The 21,225-nt window shown below is 47.0% G+C and overlaps 1 protein-coding gene across 3 annotated transcripts in view; it reads left to right on the top strand.

Annotated features, from left to right (window-relative positions):
* Nucleotides 1–21,225, top strand: part of SLC44A2 (solute carrier family 44 member 2) — an 84,960-nt gene extending 63,735 nt beyond the window's left edge. For 2 of the 3 annotated variants that reach the window (XM_048502843.1, XM_048502844.1), the window contains exons 18-22: nucleotides 4,355–4,428; nucleotides 5,321–5,391; nucleotides 5,717–5,805; nucleotides 6,131–6,215; nucleotides 9,457–10,468. In XM_048502843.1, coding sequence (XP_048358800.1) covers nucleotides 4,355–4,428; nucleotides 5,321–5,391; nucleotides 5,717–5,805; nucleotides 6,131–6,215; nucleotides 9,457–9,578 — 441 coding nt within the window. In that variant the 3' untranslated portion in view covers nucleotides 9,579–10,468. Of the gene's footprint in view, nucleotides 1–4,354; nucleotides 4,429–5,320; nucleotides 5,392–5,716; nucleotides 5,806–6,130; nucleotides 6,216–9,456; nucleotides 10,469–19,823 lie in introns of those variants that run through there. The other variant, XM_048502845.1, reaches the window with a different exon arrangement.

The following is a 21,225-nucleotide window of genomic DNA, read 5'->3' as shown; positions in this document are numbered from 1 at the left end:
AGTCAAGATGAGCTGGATCTTAATAATAGCTGTCTGGGGCCAGTGTGGAAAGTGCCATGGAACCATGCAGAGAGATTTGATGCCTTTTTTCATTGCCTGCTCCGGAGATGAACTGGGAATGCAGGATGGTTCAGACAAGCCAAGTGCCATATATCATGGGAGAGGATTCATCCACAGTATAGTCTAGCAGGACAGACGTGGCATCAGGAGTAAAGGTGGCTGCTGCCTCCCAGGTGCTTCAAAGAGAATTATACATTTCAAAGACACATTTTATTGTTTTATTATGTCTAGTATCATATGGGATGGATAGGTAGGAAATACTATTTTAGTTTGTTCCATAACCTAGAGCAGTCAGTTGATATCAAAGTCTGAGGGAAAGATCCACGAAAACTACAAATAGTCCAAATAGTTGACTTTTAAGTTTCTTAGTGTATTTTTCAATAAGAGTCTTCAATACTAAACAGTGAGCTCTTGTACTGCGGCCTTTTCAAAAGCTGGCTTGTTCTGGGTTAAAGAGATTTGATTGTATAGCCCAGACTTCAAGCTTAACAGGCAAGTATTGAGTATATATTTTGGATGCTATGTTTAAAAGATGACTGGAATGATAATTTGGGTCTGCAATGTTACCCTTTATATAGAAGGGTTCTATGATGCTCTGTTTCCAGTTTACTGGAACCACATGTGTTGTTAATTTCTGAGAGCAGTTTAGTAAAAATAGCAGCCTACCACAATTTCAATTATTCAGATATTTGCTGGGAGTCAAATTCTTCCATGACAATCAGGTTGAACAAATTTCTCACTTGCCTTGCAGACAATGGAGGAAATTAGCAGGTTGTGAGATGGAAGGGAAAATGTAGAAGACTCTTTTACTATAGGATGTGATGTGATTTGAAGTGTGCCTTGGGATCTCAAGTGCACGTACGATTCATGGACCATACCAAAGCCATTAACAGTTAGAAAACAGACATGTGTGCCATGTTCTAAACCTGTCAGAGCAGGTAGCCTTTCTCTCTTAGAAGGTGGCTTTTTGTGAACTAGGGAATGCGAAACCTGATGTTTCTAGGAATAAGAAAACGTTGACATCTGGGCATACATATTACTTGTTGGTGCATTGCTGATGCAAGGAAGCGCAATGTTGTGGTCCACATTGGCACCAGCGACATGGGGAAATGTAGCCGGGAGGTTCTGGAAGCTAAATTTAGGCTGTTAGGAAACAGGTTGAAGTCCAGGACCCCCAAGGTGGCATTCTCCGAAATGCTACCTGTTCCACGCGCAGGGCGAGCTAGGCAAGCGGAGATACAGGGTCTCAATGTGTGGATGAGAAGGTGGTGTAAGGCAGAGTGTTTCAGCTTTGTCAGGAACTGGGGAACCTTTTTGGACAAGGCAGGCCTGTACAAAAGGGACAGGCTTCATCTTAACCAAAGAGGAACCAGGCTGCTGGCGCTCAACATTAAAAAGGTGGCAGAACAGCGTTTAAACTGATCCCTGGGGGAAAGCCAACAGGAGCTGAGGTGACTTTGGTTCGGAATACAGTATCTATGGGAATTCAGGCAGAGAGGGAGGTTTTTCTAAATCAACCACATACAAGCGAGGAACATAGCAATGTGCATGTGACAAGGGATAGTGTCTACAAAAGACTTGAGGGCAAAGCTAATGGCAATCGCGCAGGTTAAGGACAGAGACAGGGGTATAACAGGTGTCTCTGTATGCTAATAGTAGAAGCCTTGACCTAATATGGTAGGGGAGAAAGCACGGGAGTACAGAGTTTTGCAGGAGGACTTTGATATAGTGGGCATTACAGAGACATGGTGGAATGAGGAGAACCAGTGGGATGCTGTTATACCAGGTTACAGACTCTACAGGAAGTATAGGACAGGGCGCATTGGGGGTGGAGTTGCCCTTTACATAAAAGAGAGCATAGTGTCACATAAAATAGACAATGTAAGGGGAGCTGGTTCCCCTACAGAATCACTGTGGATGTCAATACCAGGTGTGAAGGATAGTTTAATATTAGGAATATATTAACGTCCCCCTGACCAAAGTGCACAGGAGGATTCTGAGATGGAAAAAGAAATTAGACAGGCCAACAAAAACAAAAATGTAGTGGTAATGGGTAATTTAACTATCCCCATATAAACTGGAAAAAAACTGGGTTTGAGGAAGCCCAGGCAGCCGGGAGGTGGAGGGAGCTCCTTATTTGGGCAATGACAATAGGGGGAGTCACTGCCCAAATAAGGAGCTCCCTCTTCTTCCTGGCTTCCCACCTGTGAAGCTTCATACAGGAGCCGGATCACGTTTCCCCAGGTGGTTTCAAGTAGTAAAATTAGGTGCCTTTGAAACTTATACTAGTCGGCTTATACATGAGTTTATACGGTATCCCTGAAATCAGGCTCCATCCCTGAAGACTGGAAGATGGCCAATGTCACACCAATCTTTAAGAAAGGATCTAGGGGGGACCCGGGAAATTACAGGCCAGTCAGTTTGACATCTGTTCCTGGTAAATTAGTAGAATGTATCATTAAAGATAAAATGATAAAACATGTAAAAAAGCAAGACCTGCTGAGGAAGAGTCAGCATGGCTTTTGCAGAGGCAAGTCCTGTCTTACAAACTTACTAGTTCTCTGTAAACAGGCATGTGGATAAGGGGGAACCAGTGGACATTGTCTACTTGGATTTCCAAAAGGCTTTTGACAAAGTTTCTCACCAGAGACTATTGAGAAAACCTAGCAATCAAGGAATAAGAGGGGAAGTCCTCCTATGGATTAAAAACTGGTTGAGGAACAGGAAACAAAGAGTGGATGTAAATGGGAAATTCTCACAATGGAGAGATGTATCCCCCAAGGATCTGTTTTGGGACCAGTGCTTTTTAACGTAATCATAAATGATCTGAAAGTAGGGGTGGGTAGCATGGTGGCCAAGTTTGCAGATGATACCAAATTATGTAGGGTGGTGAGAACCACAAAGGATTGCGAAGAGCTCCAAGCCGACCTTGATAAATTAGGTGAGTGGGCTAAGAAATGGCAAATGAAGTTCAGTGTAGCAAAATGTAAAGTGATGCACATAGGGGCAAAAAATCCAAACTTCACATACACACATGCTACAGGGGTCCAGCGCTTTATCAGTCACAGACCAGTGAAAGGGATTGCGGAAGTCTTAGTTGATAGTTCCATGGGAATGTCAACTCAATGCATGGCAGCTGTGAAAAAGGCAAACTCTATGCTGGGGATAATTAGAAAAGGAACTGAGAATAAAACTGCAAAGATTGTCATGCCTTATATATAAAGCAGTGGTGTGACCTCACTTCTGGAGTACTATGTGGTTTCTAGTCTCTGGTCACCATATTCTCAAAAAGTGATGTCGAAGAGATAGAAAAAAAAGAAGTGCAGAGAAGGGCAAGCGAGGATGATTGAGGGACTGGAGCACCTTCCTTATGCGAGGAGAGGCTGCAGCATTTGGGGACTCTTTTTTAATTTGGAGAGGGAGACGTCTGAGGGGGGGGGTATGATTGAAGTCTATAAAATTATGCATGGGGTAGAAAATGTTGACAGAGAAATTTTTCTCTCTTTCTCACAATACTATTACAACTCAGGGGCGCATACATTGAAATGCTGGGGGGAAGAATTGGGATCCCCAATAAAAGGAAACACTTCTTCACGCAACGTGGTGACTGGTGTTTGGAAGATGCTGCCTTACAGAGGGAGGTGGGTGATGGCCACTAACCTGGATAGCTTTTAAAGGGAGGCTTGGACAGATTTATGGCTGTACCTCAATCTTGGATCCTCTTTTTTTGAGTCTACCCAGGGTTGCAAATGCCTTAGCAGACCAGGTGCTCAGGAGCAGCAGCAGCAGAAGGCCATTGCTTTCACCTCCTGCATGTGAGCTCCCAAAGGCACCTGGTGGGCCACTGCGAGTAGCAGAGAGCTGGACTAGATGGACTCTGGTCTGATCCATGTTCTTAATTATGGGCCAGTCTTCTAAGTCCTGCATGTTGTGTATTTTGATTATTTTGTGATTGGCCTGCAGAGTTCATGCCCTCACTTGTGATCCCAAAGAAGGTCCCATTTTATGCGGGAACCTGGCTGGCTGCTGTGAGAAGCGGGATTCCCGTGAGTGAAGTCAAGGCTGGCCTGATTTGTTCAAGTTGGGGCGTGATAAGGAGAGGGGAGGCAAGATATATGTTTCCCCCAGCCAAGGACCCTCGGTGATAGCACTGGCATTAATCAAATGACTATGAGTTATCTAACTCGGAGTAACCTGCTCTGAGAGTCTCTGAGAACCAAACCCTCCAAAGCATCTTAAAATACTGCTGCCCCTTGTCTGGCATAATGTTTGTGTTTTGGGTGATTCTCCCCAGATTGCCATTTATGGCACCAACTTCTGCACTTCTGCAAGGAATGCCTTTTCCCTGCTCATGAGGAACATCATCAGGTGAGGACCTGCCAATGAGCTGCCGTTGGGTTGCTGCGGGTCAGTTTCTTTAATCCAGGGGCTTAGCAGGTCTTCCCTGGCTGAGCTGCTTGTGGACTGGACAGCTGCAGCTTTGACAGCACTACTTTTCCTCATAGGGTATGATCAGTTGTTCTTCCCACTGACCGCAGGGAGGGGCAGGGGGTGGCCCAAATGGAACGGTCCATTCTGGGTCATTCCATGTTAGGGGAGGGATCATGGCTTAGTGGTTCAGCCTTTCCTGGGCATGCGGAAGGGCCCAAGTTCGACTTGTGTCATTTCTAGTTGAAAGAGCAACAAGGGGGCGGGGGAAGGAAAAGGAGGAGAGGAAGGGGAAGAGAAAAGGGAAGGGAAGTGTAGGGTAGGGTAGGGTAGGGGGAATAGCTAGAGTGGAACCATCGCTGTCCTAAACCACAGACCTCGCAGAATGTCGGTCTTGCTGACCTGCGTCTTCATGGCTAGTTGAAAGGACCAGCTAGTAGGAGATGGGAAAGACCCCAAGAGAGCTGCTGCCAGTCTGATCTTGATGGACCCATAGTCTGATTCGGTTTAAGCAGCTTCACGTGTTCACCACCAGCCAGCCACCATTGGCTCAGCGCATGTGCTCTGGACTCTTTTCTCTTCCAAGCAAGCTGAAGTTTTAATTCCAGAAATTGGAACCGTTTCAGGGTAGCTATTCCTGGTAAAGTTACAGACGTCCTATATGCCATGGGATTGTCACATCTGCATGTTAAGTAGGTCCCTTGTGTGTATGGGTTGAAGTTGGCTTAGGAAGGGGAATATGTGACTACACAGGAGCCCCTTGTGGTATATAGCTGGGACATTCTCAGAAAATGGGTCAGAGCGTTACTCTTTGCTGTCTCGCACTTTTCAGGGTGGCTGTTCTGGATAAAGTCACAGACTTTCTGCTCTTTCTTGGCAAACTCTTGATTGTAGGAAGTGTTGGTAAGACCTTTTTCAAATTTGGAGACTCCTTTCCAATGTGTTGTGTGTCTGTGTCCTTTTCCCTACCCCTGTTACCCCTCGGGCCACCTCAGTTGCTTCTGGACAGCCACTTGCAAGCCATAAATTGCCCTCTATTCCTGGGTCAATTCAGAACACAGATCTAAGGGAGGCTTTGATGGGGAGGAATGGAGAGGTCTCCAGACATGTTTGAAATATGTATGAGACAAGAGATGCACACCCACAAACCCACACAGGAGTTTTATACCCCAACTTTTAGATGGAAGGTTTATCAGGAAAAAGCAATATTTCTTTCTTTCCTTTTTAGGCATTCTTGCTTTCTTCTTTTTCACCCAGAGGATAAAACTCATTCAAGACTCGGCACCACCCCTCAACTACTACTGGGTTCCAATTCTGGTTGGTATTCTATAGCTGTAGCTGGTCGGCATTCCTCCTGCAGTGTTTGAGAGCTGACGCTTCCTTTTTGGAGGAGATTTCTTCCCACCAGGGGGTCTCTCTCCTGGATGTATCATTTACTGATGAATGAGGGAGGGGAGATGTGGCCAAGTAAACTTTAATTTTCAGGAAAATTCATACTGGCTTTTCATCAAGCTTTTATTTATCTCCTTGGAACGATTGCTGCTAGATGTGGAGAGGGCACAACTTCCCTGTTAGTTCTGGTTCACAGTTGTTGGGAGAGTTGCATTGTGGCTGTGAAACCACTGTTTGTTTTCTCTTGTAGACTGTGGTCGTTGGCTCCTATCTCATTGCCCATGGGTTTTTCAGCGTATATGCCATGTGTGTGGACACGCTCTTCCTCTGCTTCTGTAAGTATCTGGCCACACCGCTGCTCTAGTGCAGGGGTCTTCAAACTCTGGCTCTCCAGATGTTCACAGACTACACTTCCCATGTTGGCAGGGGCTGATGGGAATTGTAGTCCGTGAACATCTGGAGAGCCAGAGTTTGTAGACCCTTGCTCTAGTGGAACATGAATATTTGAGACATGTGGCTGGAGCCACGTTTCGGACTGAGTCAGCCATTTAGCTTATAACTGAGAGCGCTTGCCAGTCCTTCACAAGAAATGTTCCCCAGCCATTTTGCCATCAAAGCAAAAGTAGTAGCTGTTTGCAATACATAATATTCAAGGATTATTTATAAGACCCTTTGGTTTATGAGAAGAATTAAGCCGCTTCCAAATGAACCTGTGCATGGAAATTGCTAGTTTATCTCAACTGGCAGGTAGGCTCACAGGGCAGGAGATCCCAGGCCGTCTTGTCTGGGCTCAGTATTAATTAATTGCCTCCTGTCCATCCTGACTCCGGATACCTGCTCAGAATATCCACTGGCTCACATAAGAGGCCAAAATAGGCGTTACCTGGGGAGCCGGGGGGGGGGGGGGGGGCTTTCTCCAGCCTGATTGACGTTTTTGCTGGATTCACAAGCTGGAATTGCTGCTCAAGAAGGGCAATTTTAAATGTGTGAAGTTGAACATTATGGGCACTCCTTATTTATTTACTCTGGATGATGGTGCATTGCTAGCAATGAATGGTAACTGGCTGTTTTGGGTTTTCTGGGCTTCATGGCCGTGGTCTGGTAATTTTTGCTCCTAACTTTTTGCTTGCATCTATGGCCAGCATCTTCAGAGGCATGCCACCGTGAGATGTGTTTCTCTTCATAGAATGCCACAGAGAGAAACACATCTCACCATGACATGCCTTTGGAGCTGGCAGCCATAGATGTGGGCGAAACGTTAGGATAAAAAACAACCAGACCACAACCACACCGCCCGGAAAGCCCACAACAGCTGGCTGATTTCAGCTGTGAAAGCCTTTGACAGTACAGTCAATGGTAACTTACAGCTTACTTTTAAGTAAGCCCCACTGACTTCAGCAAGTGAACTTCTTGGGATTTACTTAACTTAAAATATCTCTGTCCCACTTCCATAAACCAAAGGTAAATGTGCGCAGCTGAGGCAGTAATTCTGCCCTGTGATACTTCCAGCATCTCCAGAATATCCTCATTGAGGTTTTGCATTTTTTTAAAAAAACATAATTGAGTGATGTGCATGATAATCTGCTTTGGAATGAATAAACGTGATTGGGATGGTCAGAGTGAAAGTCCGTATTCAACCCTGAGCCATGCCTACCTGTGCCTGCTTACTTTTCATCCATCACAGAATCTGCCCACTTGACCAAGATATGTAGCTAGATTAGTGTGTGATGGACTCTCTCAGGAGGCACCTGGTTTTGGGGGTAGGGGGGTGCAGGAGCCTGCAGGTCAAACACAGAGACGGTGTGATCTGGTGTTTAAGATTGTTGGGCTAGTATCTTGGAGACCTAGGTTTGATTCCCAGTTTCTGCTGTGGAAGGTCGCTGGGTGATCTTGGGCCAGTCACACGCTCTCTCGGCCTGATTTACCTTGCCTGGTTGTTGTGAAGATGATTGGAGAGGAGAAGAACAACATGAGCTTCTTTGAGTTCCCATCTGGGAGAGAGGCAGGGTATGCATGGATTACATAGATAAATGAAGCCCTGCCCTGCTTGGGCGGTTCCCAGATTTGTTTGGCTGGCTGCTGTGAGAAATGAAATGTTGCCTGGACACCCTCAGGATTTGAACCAGCAGAGCTCTTGTTTCTTGGAATGGCCAAAGCAGTGAGGAGAAACTAAAGCGCGGCCTAGCTACTCGAACAACGGGCCAGTCTGAGTCACCTTCTTTTGTGGTTTGCCCTTACATCTGCCTTCTTTTTTAATGTGCCCTCCTCCTACGCCATTGAGAGCTGACTGACATTCAGAAACCGAGCAGATAACGCTTTCCTTGGCACTCTCTTGCATGCTGCATAACACACTTTCAAGACATTGTTAATGCACTTTAACAATTGTTTGCAAGTGGATTTTCACTTGCAATTTTACACCATCAATTTTACACCACCAATAGGTGCAAAGCAAATTGAAAGCACATTACTAAGTGTGCGTGAAAGCAAAGTACTCAGTCTGTGGAGAACAGGGCCCCTTTCAGCCACATTTGCCCCATTCTTGGCTTGCTGGGAGCAAAGGGCTTGTAAGTTCTGTTAAATTTTATCTGTGTGCTATATAGATTTCCTTGAATGAATGGATGAATGAATGAATTCTCTGCAAAGAAACCTGCTGGGAGAAATTTGGGATGAGGAACAGCTTTCCTAGTCGTCTAGAGAGATTTTGAGAGAATTAGGGGAAGTGGGAGTCCTCTTCTTATTCCAGGGATGTTTGGAAAACACAGCCGCTACATACTGCAGTTTCATTAAATTATATGGCAGAACTTATCATCCTGACTTTTGTGATGTTAAGGGGAAACTCTTGCAGTTACACCAGAAATGTATTCAGCACACCAAAACAATGTAGAAAACAGTTTCTGAAAAGTTTGTTGTTTTTAAAAAATGCAGATTATTTTGTTTTTCTTGTAGCTGTTTTGTGTTTGGGGGCTCTTTAGGTGTTAACTGTTAGAGCTACCACTTGTATACCACAAATGATTTCAGACTCCAAATTCCTTTGTAAGAAGGTTTTCTGTCCTTACTAGAAATCCTCAAATCTGAGCGTTTGTTTCCAGAATTCTCACTAGACTACAGTAAACCAGGGGCTCACCTACACCAGAAACCTGAGAACCAATGAGATGCTTAAAGTGCTGTTTTCCACTCCTGTGTCTGTAAAAAAACCCACCTCCCAGAATGATATAAAACTTAATTTTAAAGGCCTCTTTTCCACTATCTCTCCTCAAATCTGGTGTTGCCCTGGGGACAGACTCTCAGATCCTTTTGTGGTTACACAGAACTAATCCTCCTCACTCTCCTCTGTTCCTTCACGTAGACACTTCTGAGTTGCTCCTTGGTAGCAAAAATATCTTTCATTATAAAAAGCAGGTGACTGTCTCAGTAGTCTTGTTCTTTTCCTGGTGAGGGAATCTAACAGCGGCTAACGATTTCCTCTCCTCTCTGCTTTCTCTCTCTCTGCTTTGCTTTGTTTTGCTTTCTTTTGTCTCTTCCGTCTGCTTCGTGACTCTGGGTCTGCTCTCTCTGCCTTCCTTGGGATTCCAAAAGGCGAAGATCTGGAAAGGAACGATGGATCTCCCGAGAGGCCTTATTACATGTCCCCAGCCCTGAATGAGATCCTTCTGAAGGGAAGCCTAGAATCTTCTAAAAGTGCTGAAATCCAAGAATGAGGGGATTTCCCCCCAAGCGAACAAGGCACAGGCCTCTTGCCTGTGGGAGAGGGAGGGACCGGGTCCTTCACGGCGGTCCTCAGTTCTCGCATAAAACTTCTCTGTTAGATATCCTGGGAAGTTTGTGGGGCTTCTGGGGATTTCACAGAATACCTTGAAGATGGTGGTATCTGGCACAGCTGATACTCAAGCATCAAAGGAGTGAAGTTGAGTTTGGATATTTAGCACTGGAAGGCCCCAGTTTCTCCACTGTTGCTTTATGTGGGCCTTTTTAAAAAATTGTTCTTGGCTTCCTCAAAATGCTATCTGTATAACTAAGCTGCCTATTTAAACCGGCCTACACCGATGACATATCTAGTACCTCAGTGCCAAACAGAGCACATTATCCTATCTATCAGAGAGTTCATAGTTCCTTCCTCTCCTCAGTTCGCCAGAGACTGGGACTCGCCCCAGTCTGTAAATGTCAGGATGGGTCGCCTACAGGTTCCATCGGGTGACTTTCTGTAGGGCTAATTTTGTGTGCAAAGTTGGATCAGGCTAGGTGGGAAACCAGGTTTCGCAAAATGGGGAAGAATTCCAGCCCGAAAAACTGAGGAAGCCTGCAAGGGGTTCTTGTGCACGGTATGAATTCTATTCACTTCCTTCATTCTGAAGTCTGGGCTGCATCTTTTATCTTTGCTGTGTACATAGTGGCAGATTGATTGAACCGCAGGACATTGATGCAAATACTTATATGGGCTCATGTAAACTTTTGAAGCCCTTGTGGTTTGTCTTCCTTTATATACTTCCCTTTCTTTTGATAACGTTTTTTGCAACCTGGGAGTTTTATATGTTCTTTGCAAGCTGCCTTACTCTGTACATAAACTTGAATAAATGTTTTAATCACCTTTGAAGCTCTGGCATACTGTTGAAACTATACTGGCTTGCGGAGTAATCTGGATGCAACTACGTTGGCTCTTACATAGCTTGGGTTGGTGCAAAAAGAAACTGTGATTTTCTTCCTCGCCTTTTTCTTTTCCAGACAGTGGGTTTGAGCCATTGGCTCCCTCCTGCCCAGTCTTCAGAGGAAAATCGAGAGCAGGGGCTCTCAGCCTTTTTGAGGATCTTTGTGAGGAAGGGGTGGTCCCATTTGGCTCCGCTTCCTGAGGCAGTTCTTTGGGGGCTGGCTCTGCCTCCCCATTTTGGAAACCATTTTGGGTTGATAATCACCACCTTCTTCTCACAGCTCCTGAGAAGAAGGAAATTGTGAAGGAATGGAACCACACTCTGAGCTGGGGAAGCCCAGTCTTCCTCCTCCTCCTCCAGAGGAAAACCCTTTCCTTAGAATGAGGGAAGCCAGTGACCAGATTGCCTTACAGTGGCCCCTCCCACTTTCCGAAAAGCTGTGCAGGCATGAAGAGAAGTCCTGGTAGGCACCACTGCAACCGCAGGCGCCAGTTTGGAGAACCCTGATTTAGAGAGAGAAATTAAATCCAGTCCTCAGGCTCCGACTGACATGAAGCCAGGAATGCCAGCAGGGCTATATTGGGAAATGAGAAAAGGCTCGCGAGGAAGACGGCCTGAGTGGCCCCTGTGGTGCTACAAGCCAACGTCACGGGGCCCATTTTTGTGGCCTTGGGCAGAGGCATCGTTGATTGGCACCAGCCTCCCTGTGTCTCTGGTTCCAGCCCTCCCCCATTCCTGACGCCAGAGGCCAGCTCTGAGCTTGGTAGCCCCTGCAGCGTGGGCAGAGCTCCTGGTGCTGGATGCTGCTTGCTCCTGGCCATCCGATGCACAGGCCAAGGGGCACCTTTCCCAGTCTGCTCCTCAATGCATAAGGCTGTCAGGGCAGATGGATTTGCACAGCCAACTCAGTGCTCGGTGGTGGCCAAAATGCACCATTGGCATTTTCAGCATCTTTGAGTTGCTTAATGCACAGGCTGGCAACAATCCGGGAAATCTTATTTCTGATAAAGTGGTTAGATTTCACCCCCCCTCCCCCTCCCCACCAAAAAAATACAAACATTATGCTTAGAGTGAGATGTGACTGGAGGGGGGGGGGTTCAGCCTCCCTTCTTGCACTGTTTTCCCAAGCTGAAATGGCCCAAAGGGCCACACTGTTTGCTCCAGTGTGGGGGTCCCACGTCACATATTTCCCCCCGGCCCTTTTGGCATGGAAGAAAAGGTGCAGCTACTCACAGGGGGATGTGAACATTGGAAGAACTAACATTTCTGAGTGCTCTGAGGCTCAATTTGGTTCAGGGCTGTGGTTTGGCAGCAGGAGGGGCTTCAGCTCCCCCCCCCACCCCGGGCACCAATTTCCCAAGCTGAAATGGCTGCAGGAAGACCCTGTTTGCCTCAGTGTTAGGATCTGCATATTCTCTCCCCGCCATCTGGCCACTTTGACTCCAGAAAATGGTGTGGAAGGAAAGGCTGAACCTGCTCCTACATCAGCGCTGGTCTCTCAAGCCAAACTGGGTCCTGGCCCACTTGGGAGTTTGGGCTCTCTGATGTTAACCGCTGCCTTTAAGAAAGGACAGTCTCTTACTTCCAGCCTCTCTCAGTGTTATGATCAAGGAGCTGCTAATGTCAACTCCTTTCTTAGTTTTAGAACTAGCCCCTAGCCAGAAGTGCTCTCACTTTCCCTGCAGGGCACGAGGAAGTGCGTCCAGACAAGAAATCTTGCCCCAACGCACCGCCTCTCTTGGCACACTGCAAAGAGGAAGCGCGCTGCGGCAAGATTGTGTGCCCCGATGCACTTCCAGTCCCACTGTGTGTCAGTGCACCAGTGGGTGATTGGCCAAGGAAACTCTCCATAATGGAGCTTTACCAAACCAGCCAACTCTGGAAAGTTTTTCCCTTCACAGCCTTTCTTGCTGAACAGTAACTGCCTTTGGGGAAAAGCAAACACGTTGCGGGGAAGACACAAGGGAAAAAGAATTGGAGCCTGGCCAAGGCTATAAGACGCAACGTCCCGCAGGGAAAAACACACGAATGAATAAACACTTAGATCCACAACACTGTGCATATAAATAGTCCTTCTAAACATCAATTGTATTGTGCAAATAAACCAATTAGGTGATAAGCTATTACATTAGGAATACAGATGCAAATCTAAACCCCACAGCCATATTCTGACAAAGACCTCAAAAGTCCGGCAGATGTAGACAATGAAGGTTGTACCACAATTCTTCTTAAAGGGATAGTACAATTAAAGTGGTATCCTGCGAGGGATGGCTGACAGTACTCACAAAAAGTCTGCAATCTCAACCCAATTTTCTTTGTAAGCAGGTAAGGAAATGCTGGAACCAAGGAGACTGGAATTCCAAATTACACAAAATTGCTGGAAACAAAAGGCTGTAATTCCAAATAAGCATCAAGGATACTGTAATTCCAAAAAGCGCAAAATTGCTGAACCGAGAAGACTGTGATTCCAAAACTGCAAAATGCCTGCGCGCTGAAAAGCGTTTTCGACAAGAAAATCTTCTTCAATGCTCTATGTCTTCTTTGTGTGCAAAAAATGCAGTGTTGGAATCATAGCTAAACTCCTTTTTCTATTTTCAGTCTTTGCTTTAAGCATCTTCATTGGCTCAGGATGAAGCAGCCAATTATGTGCCAGTGTCCAACCGAACATTTGGGGGAAAGTGGCAGGGCAGTTCTGCAATTTCTTGGCTAGTCATTCAAAGAAAACCAGCTTAGAACAAATATGGCTTGAGTAGTATTGGTGCGGGATGCTTGTTTGAAACCAGAGGGGGGCAATCATCTCTGCTGGTACTGTTAGGCCTACTGATGTAGTTATTAGCTCAGATAAGGAGCAAGAGATAGTGATGGTTTAGGTCTTTTCCATGTCTTCTGCAGAGGTATATAGTCAGTGGGTTGGGGATTTGTCCTGTGAAATACCTCAGATTCCGTTCTGGTATCTGCCCCATTGCAGTATTGTGTGAGGCAGCTGAATAAGATCATGTAGAGCTTTGGGGCTGGAATCGGCTATTGGTTCACTCACCGTGAAGAGCCTTTCTCCAGATAGACGTAGGAAGTCTCTGATGGGCATTCCTGTGTTCTGCTACCAGGAGGCAGGATCTTTTAAAACGATTGCTTCCCGTTGACCCCTTGCCAGGGTTAAGTCCCCAGTTGCGAACTGACCACGTAGTCTGAACAAACAACACTCAAGAAAAAACAGTCTTAAACAACTGAACTAACTCATTAAACTCCGTATAGGGCAATCTGAATCAGGAGGATTAATTTTCTTCAATGTCCTGGCTGGAAAACCTTTGTTTCCCGGGGAGGCTCTGAGACTTCCCTTCCCACGCCTACCCTGGAGAAAAAGCGCTCTTCTATGGTGGGAGTGAACCAATAGCCGATTCTCCAGTAGACGTGGGAAGTCTCTGATGGGACCTTCAACGCAGCGTCCCTGCTCCCTGGGTGGGAAATCTCAGTTTTCTTTGTCCAGGTCCAGAATCCTGGTGCTGAAAGCAGTCTGGACTGCGGACCAAGAATCTAACCTATAGTGTTTGACAAAGATCGATGAGGAGGACCAAATGGCCGCTCTGCAAATTTCCTCGACCGGGATTTGTTGCCTAATAGCTGCATTAGTAGCAGCACAACAGACGGAGTGAGCCGTAATTCCAGTAGGAACTGATAATGTAGTGGAAACGTAAGCCTCTGCAATAGAGGTACGAATAGCGTTGCTTATTGCCGCACCTGACATTTGGTCACCCAATCTCGGATGAGTCACATTGATGAACAAACTGTTGGATGTTCTGATAGATTCTGTACGTAACAGAAACATTTTCAGGATCCTACGGATGTCTAATTTATGCCATATTTTTTCTCTATCATTGGTAGGTTTAGGGTAGAAGACCGGAAGCACTATCTCTTGCCCTAGATCAGGGGTAGGGAACCTGCGGCTCTCCAGATGTTCAGGAAGTTCTAATTCCCATGCAAGCCCTATGGCCTGCCAGCACCGGGCCAATTGGCGGTGTTTAGCTGAGTGAGAAACTTCGATAGTTCAGGCTGAATGCACTGGAGAGCCGCAGGTTCCCTACCCCTGCCCTAGATGAAAGCTAGAGCTGGCTTTGGGCCGGAAGGATGCGTCTGACCTTAGGGTGATCCTGTCTGGGTGGATAGTGCAACATGCGAGGGAGATGTTGAGAGATCTAAGTTCTGAGACTCTCCTGGCTGATGTTAATGCTACTAGGAAAAAGAGTTTCATCCTCAACCAATGGAGATGTATTGGTTCGAAGGGGAATCTAGTCAATGCCAATAATACTGTGTGCAGGGGAACCTGTGGACTTTGGGCGTTTGTGTTTGGGAGACCCCTTTCAAGAATCTCAGGATGTCTGGGTGCACCGAGATGCGGTGACCCTGGATTTTGGGCCAAACCGTGGAGAGGGCTGCCAATTGTCTGCGGAGCGTTGAGGCCATGCTGGCAGGGGCTGATGGGAAATGTAGTCCATAACATCTGGAGTGCCAAAGGTTCGCCACCACAGCTCTAAGGCCATCTGCTATCCCTCCTTGGAGGAAGTCTAAAATGTGAGCCAGTCCCGGTTTTTCGGGGTTTAGCTTTCTACTGGTAGCCCATCGTACAAACACCTTCCATGTGTAATCATAGATTCTGGTGGTGGACCTGCGCCTAGAACCTAGTATGGTTTGTACTACCTGAGTTGAATAGCCTTTTTTCTCTAACCTTGCCCTCTCAATAGCCATGCGGTTAGGTGTAACCTGTCTGGGTCCGGGTGCCACACTGGGCCCTGTGTGAGTAGGTCTGGTCTGGATGATAGGGGAATCGATTCTCCTACTGCTAGTTCTAGGATCATGGAGAACCAGGGCCTGCGTGGCCAGTATGGGGCTATTAGGATCATGAGTGACTGCTCCTGAAACAGCCATCTCAGGAGTTTTGGTAGGAGGGGAATGGGAGGGAAAGCATAAAGCGTCTCTTGAGGCCAAGGAGCCGTGAGGGCGTTGGTTGCTATTGCTGTCTGGCAGAAGTAGCGGGACATGAACTGGGGTAGCTGAGCATTGTTTTGAGAAGCAAAGAGGTCTGTCTTCGGTGTGGGGAAGTGTCTCATTATCTGTTGGAAGACCTCCGCGAGTATTGCCCATTCCGCACTGTCCAAGGTCTGTCGACTGAGCCAGTCTGCTCTGATGTCCCTTGATGTGTTCTGCTTGTATGGTTGGCCTCGGCCCAGTTCATAATCTTGTCTGCCTCCTTCTGAAGGAGTCGCGAACTAGACCCTCCCTGATGATTTATGTATGCCCTTGCAGCTATGTTGTTTATTCTGATTAATACATGCTGGTGGACTATTTGGTCCTTGAAGTGGAGGAGAGCTAGGAAGATCGTGCGAGTCTTTAACAGGTTGATATGGAGTGTTTTCTGAGATTGTGGCCAGAGTCCCTGAACCACCTGCGATCCCAGGGTAGCCCCCCAGCTGGTTAGACTGGCGTCTGTGAAGATTTGGATCCGCTCTCGGACTAGGTAGATCTTCCCCTGGGTGAGGTTGTGTGGCCTGGTCCACCACCTGAGTTTGGATTTCAGTGAGAGAGGGATGAGGATCTGTTGATCCAATTTGTGAGTGATGTCCCATTGGTACTGCCGCAGGAAGGCCTGTAGGGGTCTTGCGTGCATTCTTGCCCATTGAACAGCGTCGATGGCCGCTATCATCTGGCCTAGGATGCTCGCCAGTTGCATTAGGGACAGTTGTTTTCTGGAGATGAGAAGAGAGACTTCCTTCTGAATGTTTTGAACTTTCGGTCTTGGGAGAAAAAGGGAATTTAATCTTGTGACTACAATTACACCTAGATGCTCCATTCTGCATGTGGGTCTGAGTGAGCTTTTGGACTCGTTTATTAGGAAGCCGAATTGTTGGAGGGTTTGCTTTACTAATTGGACGTCTACTAGTGCTCTGGTTTTGGTTTTGGATTGCATTAGGATGTCGTCCAGGTAAGGGTGGACATGGATTCCCTGTTGTCGTAAGCAAATTATGTGGGGTAACAGAATTTTGGAAAAAACTCGGGGGGCAGATGCAAGTCCGAATGGTAAAGCCTTGAACTGGAAGTGTTCCTGGTCCACTGTGAAGCGGAGGAACTTCCTGTGACTTGGATGTATGGGGACATGAAGGTATGCCTGTGAGGTCGAGGGAATTCTCCTTCCCTGATGGATGCTGTGATGGTGCACAGCGTCTCCATCTTGAACTTTGCGACCCGTACGTGTTGGTTTACGTATTGTAGGTTGAGGATCGCCCTCCAGTCCCCTGATTTTTTCGGGACAGTGAAAAAGTGGGAGTAAACTCCCGTGTGTCTGTGTTCTGCAGGGACATGTTTGATGGCTTGTATGGAGAGTAGGTGATGTATTGCATTCAGAGTTCTGTGTCTCTTTTCGGGAATGGAGCTGAGTGGTGATGGGAAGAATCAATGTTTTGGGAAATGTAGAAACTCTATAGTGTAACCTGGGTGTACTACCTCCCTGGCCCAAGCATCTACAGGTGGCTGTTCCCATTGTAATCTGAATTGGGACAGTCTCCCCCCTACTGGGATCTGGGTGTAGTCATTGTTTGTGTGTTTTGTCAGACTTGGGAAATCTGTCACGTCTCTTGAAGGGACGAAAGGATCCCCTTTGTGGAGTCCCACTTTGTTGGTATTGTTGTTGCCAGTTGGACCTATTTCTGTCTCCGTTACGAGGGAAGGAACGAAAGGCACGAAAGGATCTGAAGGAGCCCCTATTGGAAGATCCTTCCTGTCTAACAAAGCGTGGAAGTGTTTTCCTATCGTCTTTGTCTTTAACTAGAATTTGATCCAGTTCTTGACCGAAGAGCTTCTCTCCCTGAAAGTGGTAGCCTGTGAGAGGGCATCTGCTTTCCATGAACGTAACCAAATGGTGCGTCTGGTTGCGACAGAGAATGCCATTGATCGGGCCGCCATGGCCAGGGCATCCGAGGTGGAGTCCGCTAAGAATGAGGCTCCTATTCTAACCCTATCGATGCCCTCCTAGATGGCTCTGTGCTCCGGTGGGAGGAGTTCCGAGATTCTCTTGAGCCAAGCCAAAAGTGCTCTGGCCACCGTAGCTGAAGGGAGGAGTGCCTTCATGGACATGGCCAGGTAGTCGTGTGCCCTTTTAAGGTGCACATCTGCCTTCCTGTCTTGGGGATGTTTGATGGAACCATCCCCATCTCTGGAGACTAGACTACCAGATTGGATCGATGCAATAGGTTAGGGCAGGGGTAGGGAACCTGCGGCTCTCCAGATGTTCAGGAACTACAATTCCCATCAGCCTCTGGGGGCTGATGGGAATTGTAGTTCCTGAACATCTGGAGAGCCGCAGGTTCCCTACCCCTGGGTTAGGGGAACCTGGAAGGATTTGTGCACATAAGTTGGAAGAGCGTAGAGCTTCTTAGCTAGAGGGGGAGCATTCTTGCTGGTTGTAGGATTCTGCCACTCTTTTCTGATGCGCTTTTCAAAGGCTTCTGGGATGGGGAAGCAGGATTTGTCTGTTCCATCCTGAAGGAAATAGTCCTGATTTCCCTTAGGTCTGCCTTTGATAAGCTTAAGTTGTTGGGAATTAGGGACCTCCTCTGCCTCTGCAGAGTCTTGCAAATCCAGGGCAGAAATAGTTTTAGAGATTAGAAAAGGCAGAGCCTCTATTTTGAAAAATCTTGGGGTCTGATCACTGGGTTCAACCTGACCCTCTTCTGTGTCAGAGAACTTTTCCTCTTCTTCCAGACACTCCCCCTTGCTAATGTCTCCATCACTCTCTGTCTCATGCACTTGTGTTGGTTGACTGACTCTGGCTGGGCAGCCAGGTTCATGCACTGGAGTACCCTACTGTTGACTGAATAATTAAGTTTGCAAACTGTAGGGGGGAAATGGTACTCCAGGCGCCTGGATTATCAGAGAGGTTGACCTGCCCTCCCTCCTGTAGGGCACTGGGGTTGGATTGCCTAGTATTATTAATTCTCTCTGGCACAGTTACTTGCCGTGATTCAGGCGTCTGCTGCACTTCGGTCTCGATGTGCTTGCGCTTCCTTGTCGCTTTTCGCCCCTGGGTGGCGACGGGCCCCCCCGCGCGTTTTGGGTCAGTGCCCTTGTGCGGTCAGGGTTGTTGGTCTGCCGATTTAGAGCGCCCAGATTTGGGCAACTGACGGCTGGACTGAGAGGCTGCGCCTTCTGGTGGAGCGTTCCTGCCTGTCTCTGACTGAGAGGAGGAAGCTCTGGCAGTAGAGGCTCGAGTTGACTCTGCCGCTGTACATGCGTAGGTTTCCCTCTCAGGAGAAAAACGGCCGTCTGCCATTCTTGCAGCCCACTGTAGTGCTGCTGAGTTGAATCGCCTCAGTCTGCAACCCCTTTTGCGGAGCGTGGGGTTTCTGAAAAAAGCCTTGCACTCCTGTAGGCAGGAAATCAACTGGGGACTTAACCCTGGCAAGGGGTCAACGGGAAGCAATCGTTTTAAAAGATCCTGCCTCCTGGTAGCAGAGCACAGGCATACCCATCAGAGACTTCCTACGTCTACTGGAGAATGTGCCTAATGTGCAGGTGGCACCCAGTTGTGTATTTCGTGTGTAAACCCCCAGAGATCTCCAGTGCTCTAAGGCTGAATCCAGGTAAGACAAGTAATTTGGCCAGGAGGGTTGATACTTTGGCGGGGCTGGATCTTCTTGTGGTGGATGAAGCAGAGGAGGGAGATGAGGAGCATCAGGGGCCCAGCTTTGCTGGAAAACCAGGCAGCCGAGAGTTCCCTTGATCAGCCTCATCCGGTCCTCGAGCGCCTTTCTTAGACTTTGCCAGTCTGGCCATAGCCATAGTGCATACTTCTGTGACTCTGTGATTTGGTTACCAGTAATGCGCTTTGTGTCCACACTTCAAGCCTGTTTTATTTGCTAGGGAACACTGAATAATGCGCTTCCAATCCACTTCAGCAGTCGTTTGCATGTGTTGCTGTTTCATGCAATAAAATCCAGCAGCCGAGTGGATGGGAAGTGCACTGTTCACTGTGTGAACGCTCCCTCGAGTGTCGGCTGAAGGCATTTGGGGAAGAATTTTTACTGTACCTTGTATTTGTTAAACTCAAACTTGTCAGCCACCTTGAACCAAAAGGAGAAGAGGAGGGCCAACATGCATTTAAATAAATTCCCATTGGCTCAGATCACTGGTGCTCATTTTTTCATAATTACCTTCCTAATTCCTGTTCCAGATTCTGCCAGGAGGGTAGTTCTAAAAGCAACCATTTCATACCCCGTGGTGGTGGTGGTGGTGTGTGTTTGTTTCTCTTTACAGTGGAGGACCTGGAGCGTAACGATGGCTCTGCCGAGAAGCCTTATTTTATGTCATCTAATCTGAAAAAGCTTCTGAAGAAGACGAACAAGCGCCCTGTTGAAGAGTAACAGCCCTTCCCAATTCTCCGCCTCCGTGGGTAGCCTACAATAGGCACACAGTTTAGGGAGCCAAGATGGCCGTGGCATCAAGCCCTGTCTTTGAAGAGCAAGCGTTTTGGGGTTAGGGGACTCTGCTTCCAGTGCCAGACAAATGTAGCCTGCTGGGTTTTGACATGTTTTGTTGTTGTTGTTTTTTGTTTTGTTTTGTTGGTTTTTTTGACATTTTTTTTTGCTTTTCCTTTTTTATGGTGTGCTGGGTTTTTTTTCCGTTATGACTGAGTAGGTGTCAAGTTGTGCTGCACTAACTCCATCTTAAGGCCTTAACAGCGATACAGCAGACTGAAGTCTGGTGTGCCTTTACCACATTGATCAAAGTAATCTGGCTCTTGACTGACAGCTCAGAGTGCTTACACTTCTCAGCGTAGGTTGGAGACAGGTGTATATTAGTGGTGCATCTGAGACCATATATGAACAGCACTGGCTGAGCAGCCGTATCAGGAAGCCTATCACAGCTGAGCTCAGGTTTCAAAGGAAAAAACGGAATGATTGTTTCAGTGCATGAATAGGAGCGACTGGGCTGGGGGAATCTTGGCTGAGTGCAGGTGAGTTCGTGTGGGGAAGTGGATCTTGGCCTGCAGCTGAAAAACAGACGTATCCTTTGAAGGTATTTGCCTTCTCCCGCAAACAAAGCTGTTTGTCAAGGCCATGGCAACCATAAGGCTCCCATTAGGTTACAGTTCATGTGCTGGCTGAGCCAGTTGAGTTCTGTTCATTTTCCCCAATCAGCACTAAACTGTCTTAAATCCAAGCATTGTGCATCGTTGCAGCAGCTTGGTGGTGACGGTCGTGGCCATCTTTTAAGCGAGGAAAGTTGAAACTAATATTGAACAAGCAAGTGCCAGGAGTATAAAGAAATTTAAAATTCTGGTTGTATACTGTTAAGCATCTGTAGCTTTCACGGCCGGAATCACTGGGGTGTGGTGGGTTTTTCCAGGTTGTATGGCCTGTTCTAGTAGCATTTTCTCCTGATGTTTTGCTTGCATCTGTGGCTGGCATCTTCAGAGGATCCTCTGAAGCCACAGGTGCAGGCAAAACGTCAGGAGAAAATGCTACTAGAACAGGGCATACAGCCTGGAAACCACACAACACCCCATCTGTAGCTTTCTTCGTAGAAAATTATAATGCTGCCAATCTGTATTTTAAGTCTGGCAAATGTTAACTTTTGTATTGCTTTATATAAACTATTTTTTATGTACCCTTTATGTTTTTTAAAAATACCTGAAATATTAAAACAGTTTTATAAA

The sequence above is a fragment of the Sphaerodactylus townsendi genome, linkage group LG07 (assembly GCF_021028975.2).
Source record: "Sphaerodactylus townsendi isolate TG3544 linkage group LG07, MPM_Stown_v2.3, whole genome shotgun sequence".
NCBI classification, from domain to species: domain Eukaryota; kingdom Metazoa; phylum Chordata; class Lepidosauria; order Squamata; family Sphaerodactylidae; genus Sphaerodactylus; species Sphaerodactylus townsendi.
Note: the sequence above shows the minus strand (reverse complement) of the source record. Positions and strands in the feature narration are given on the sequence as shown.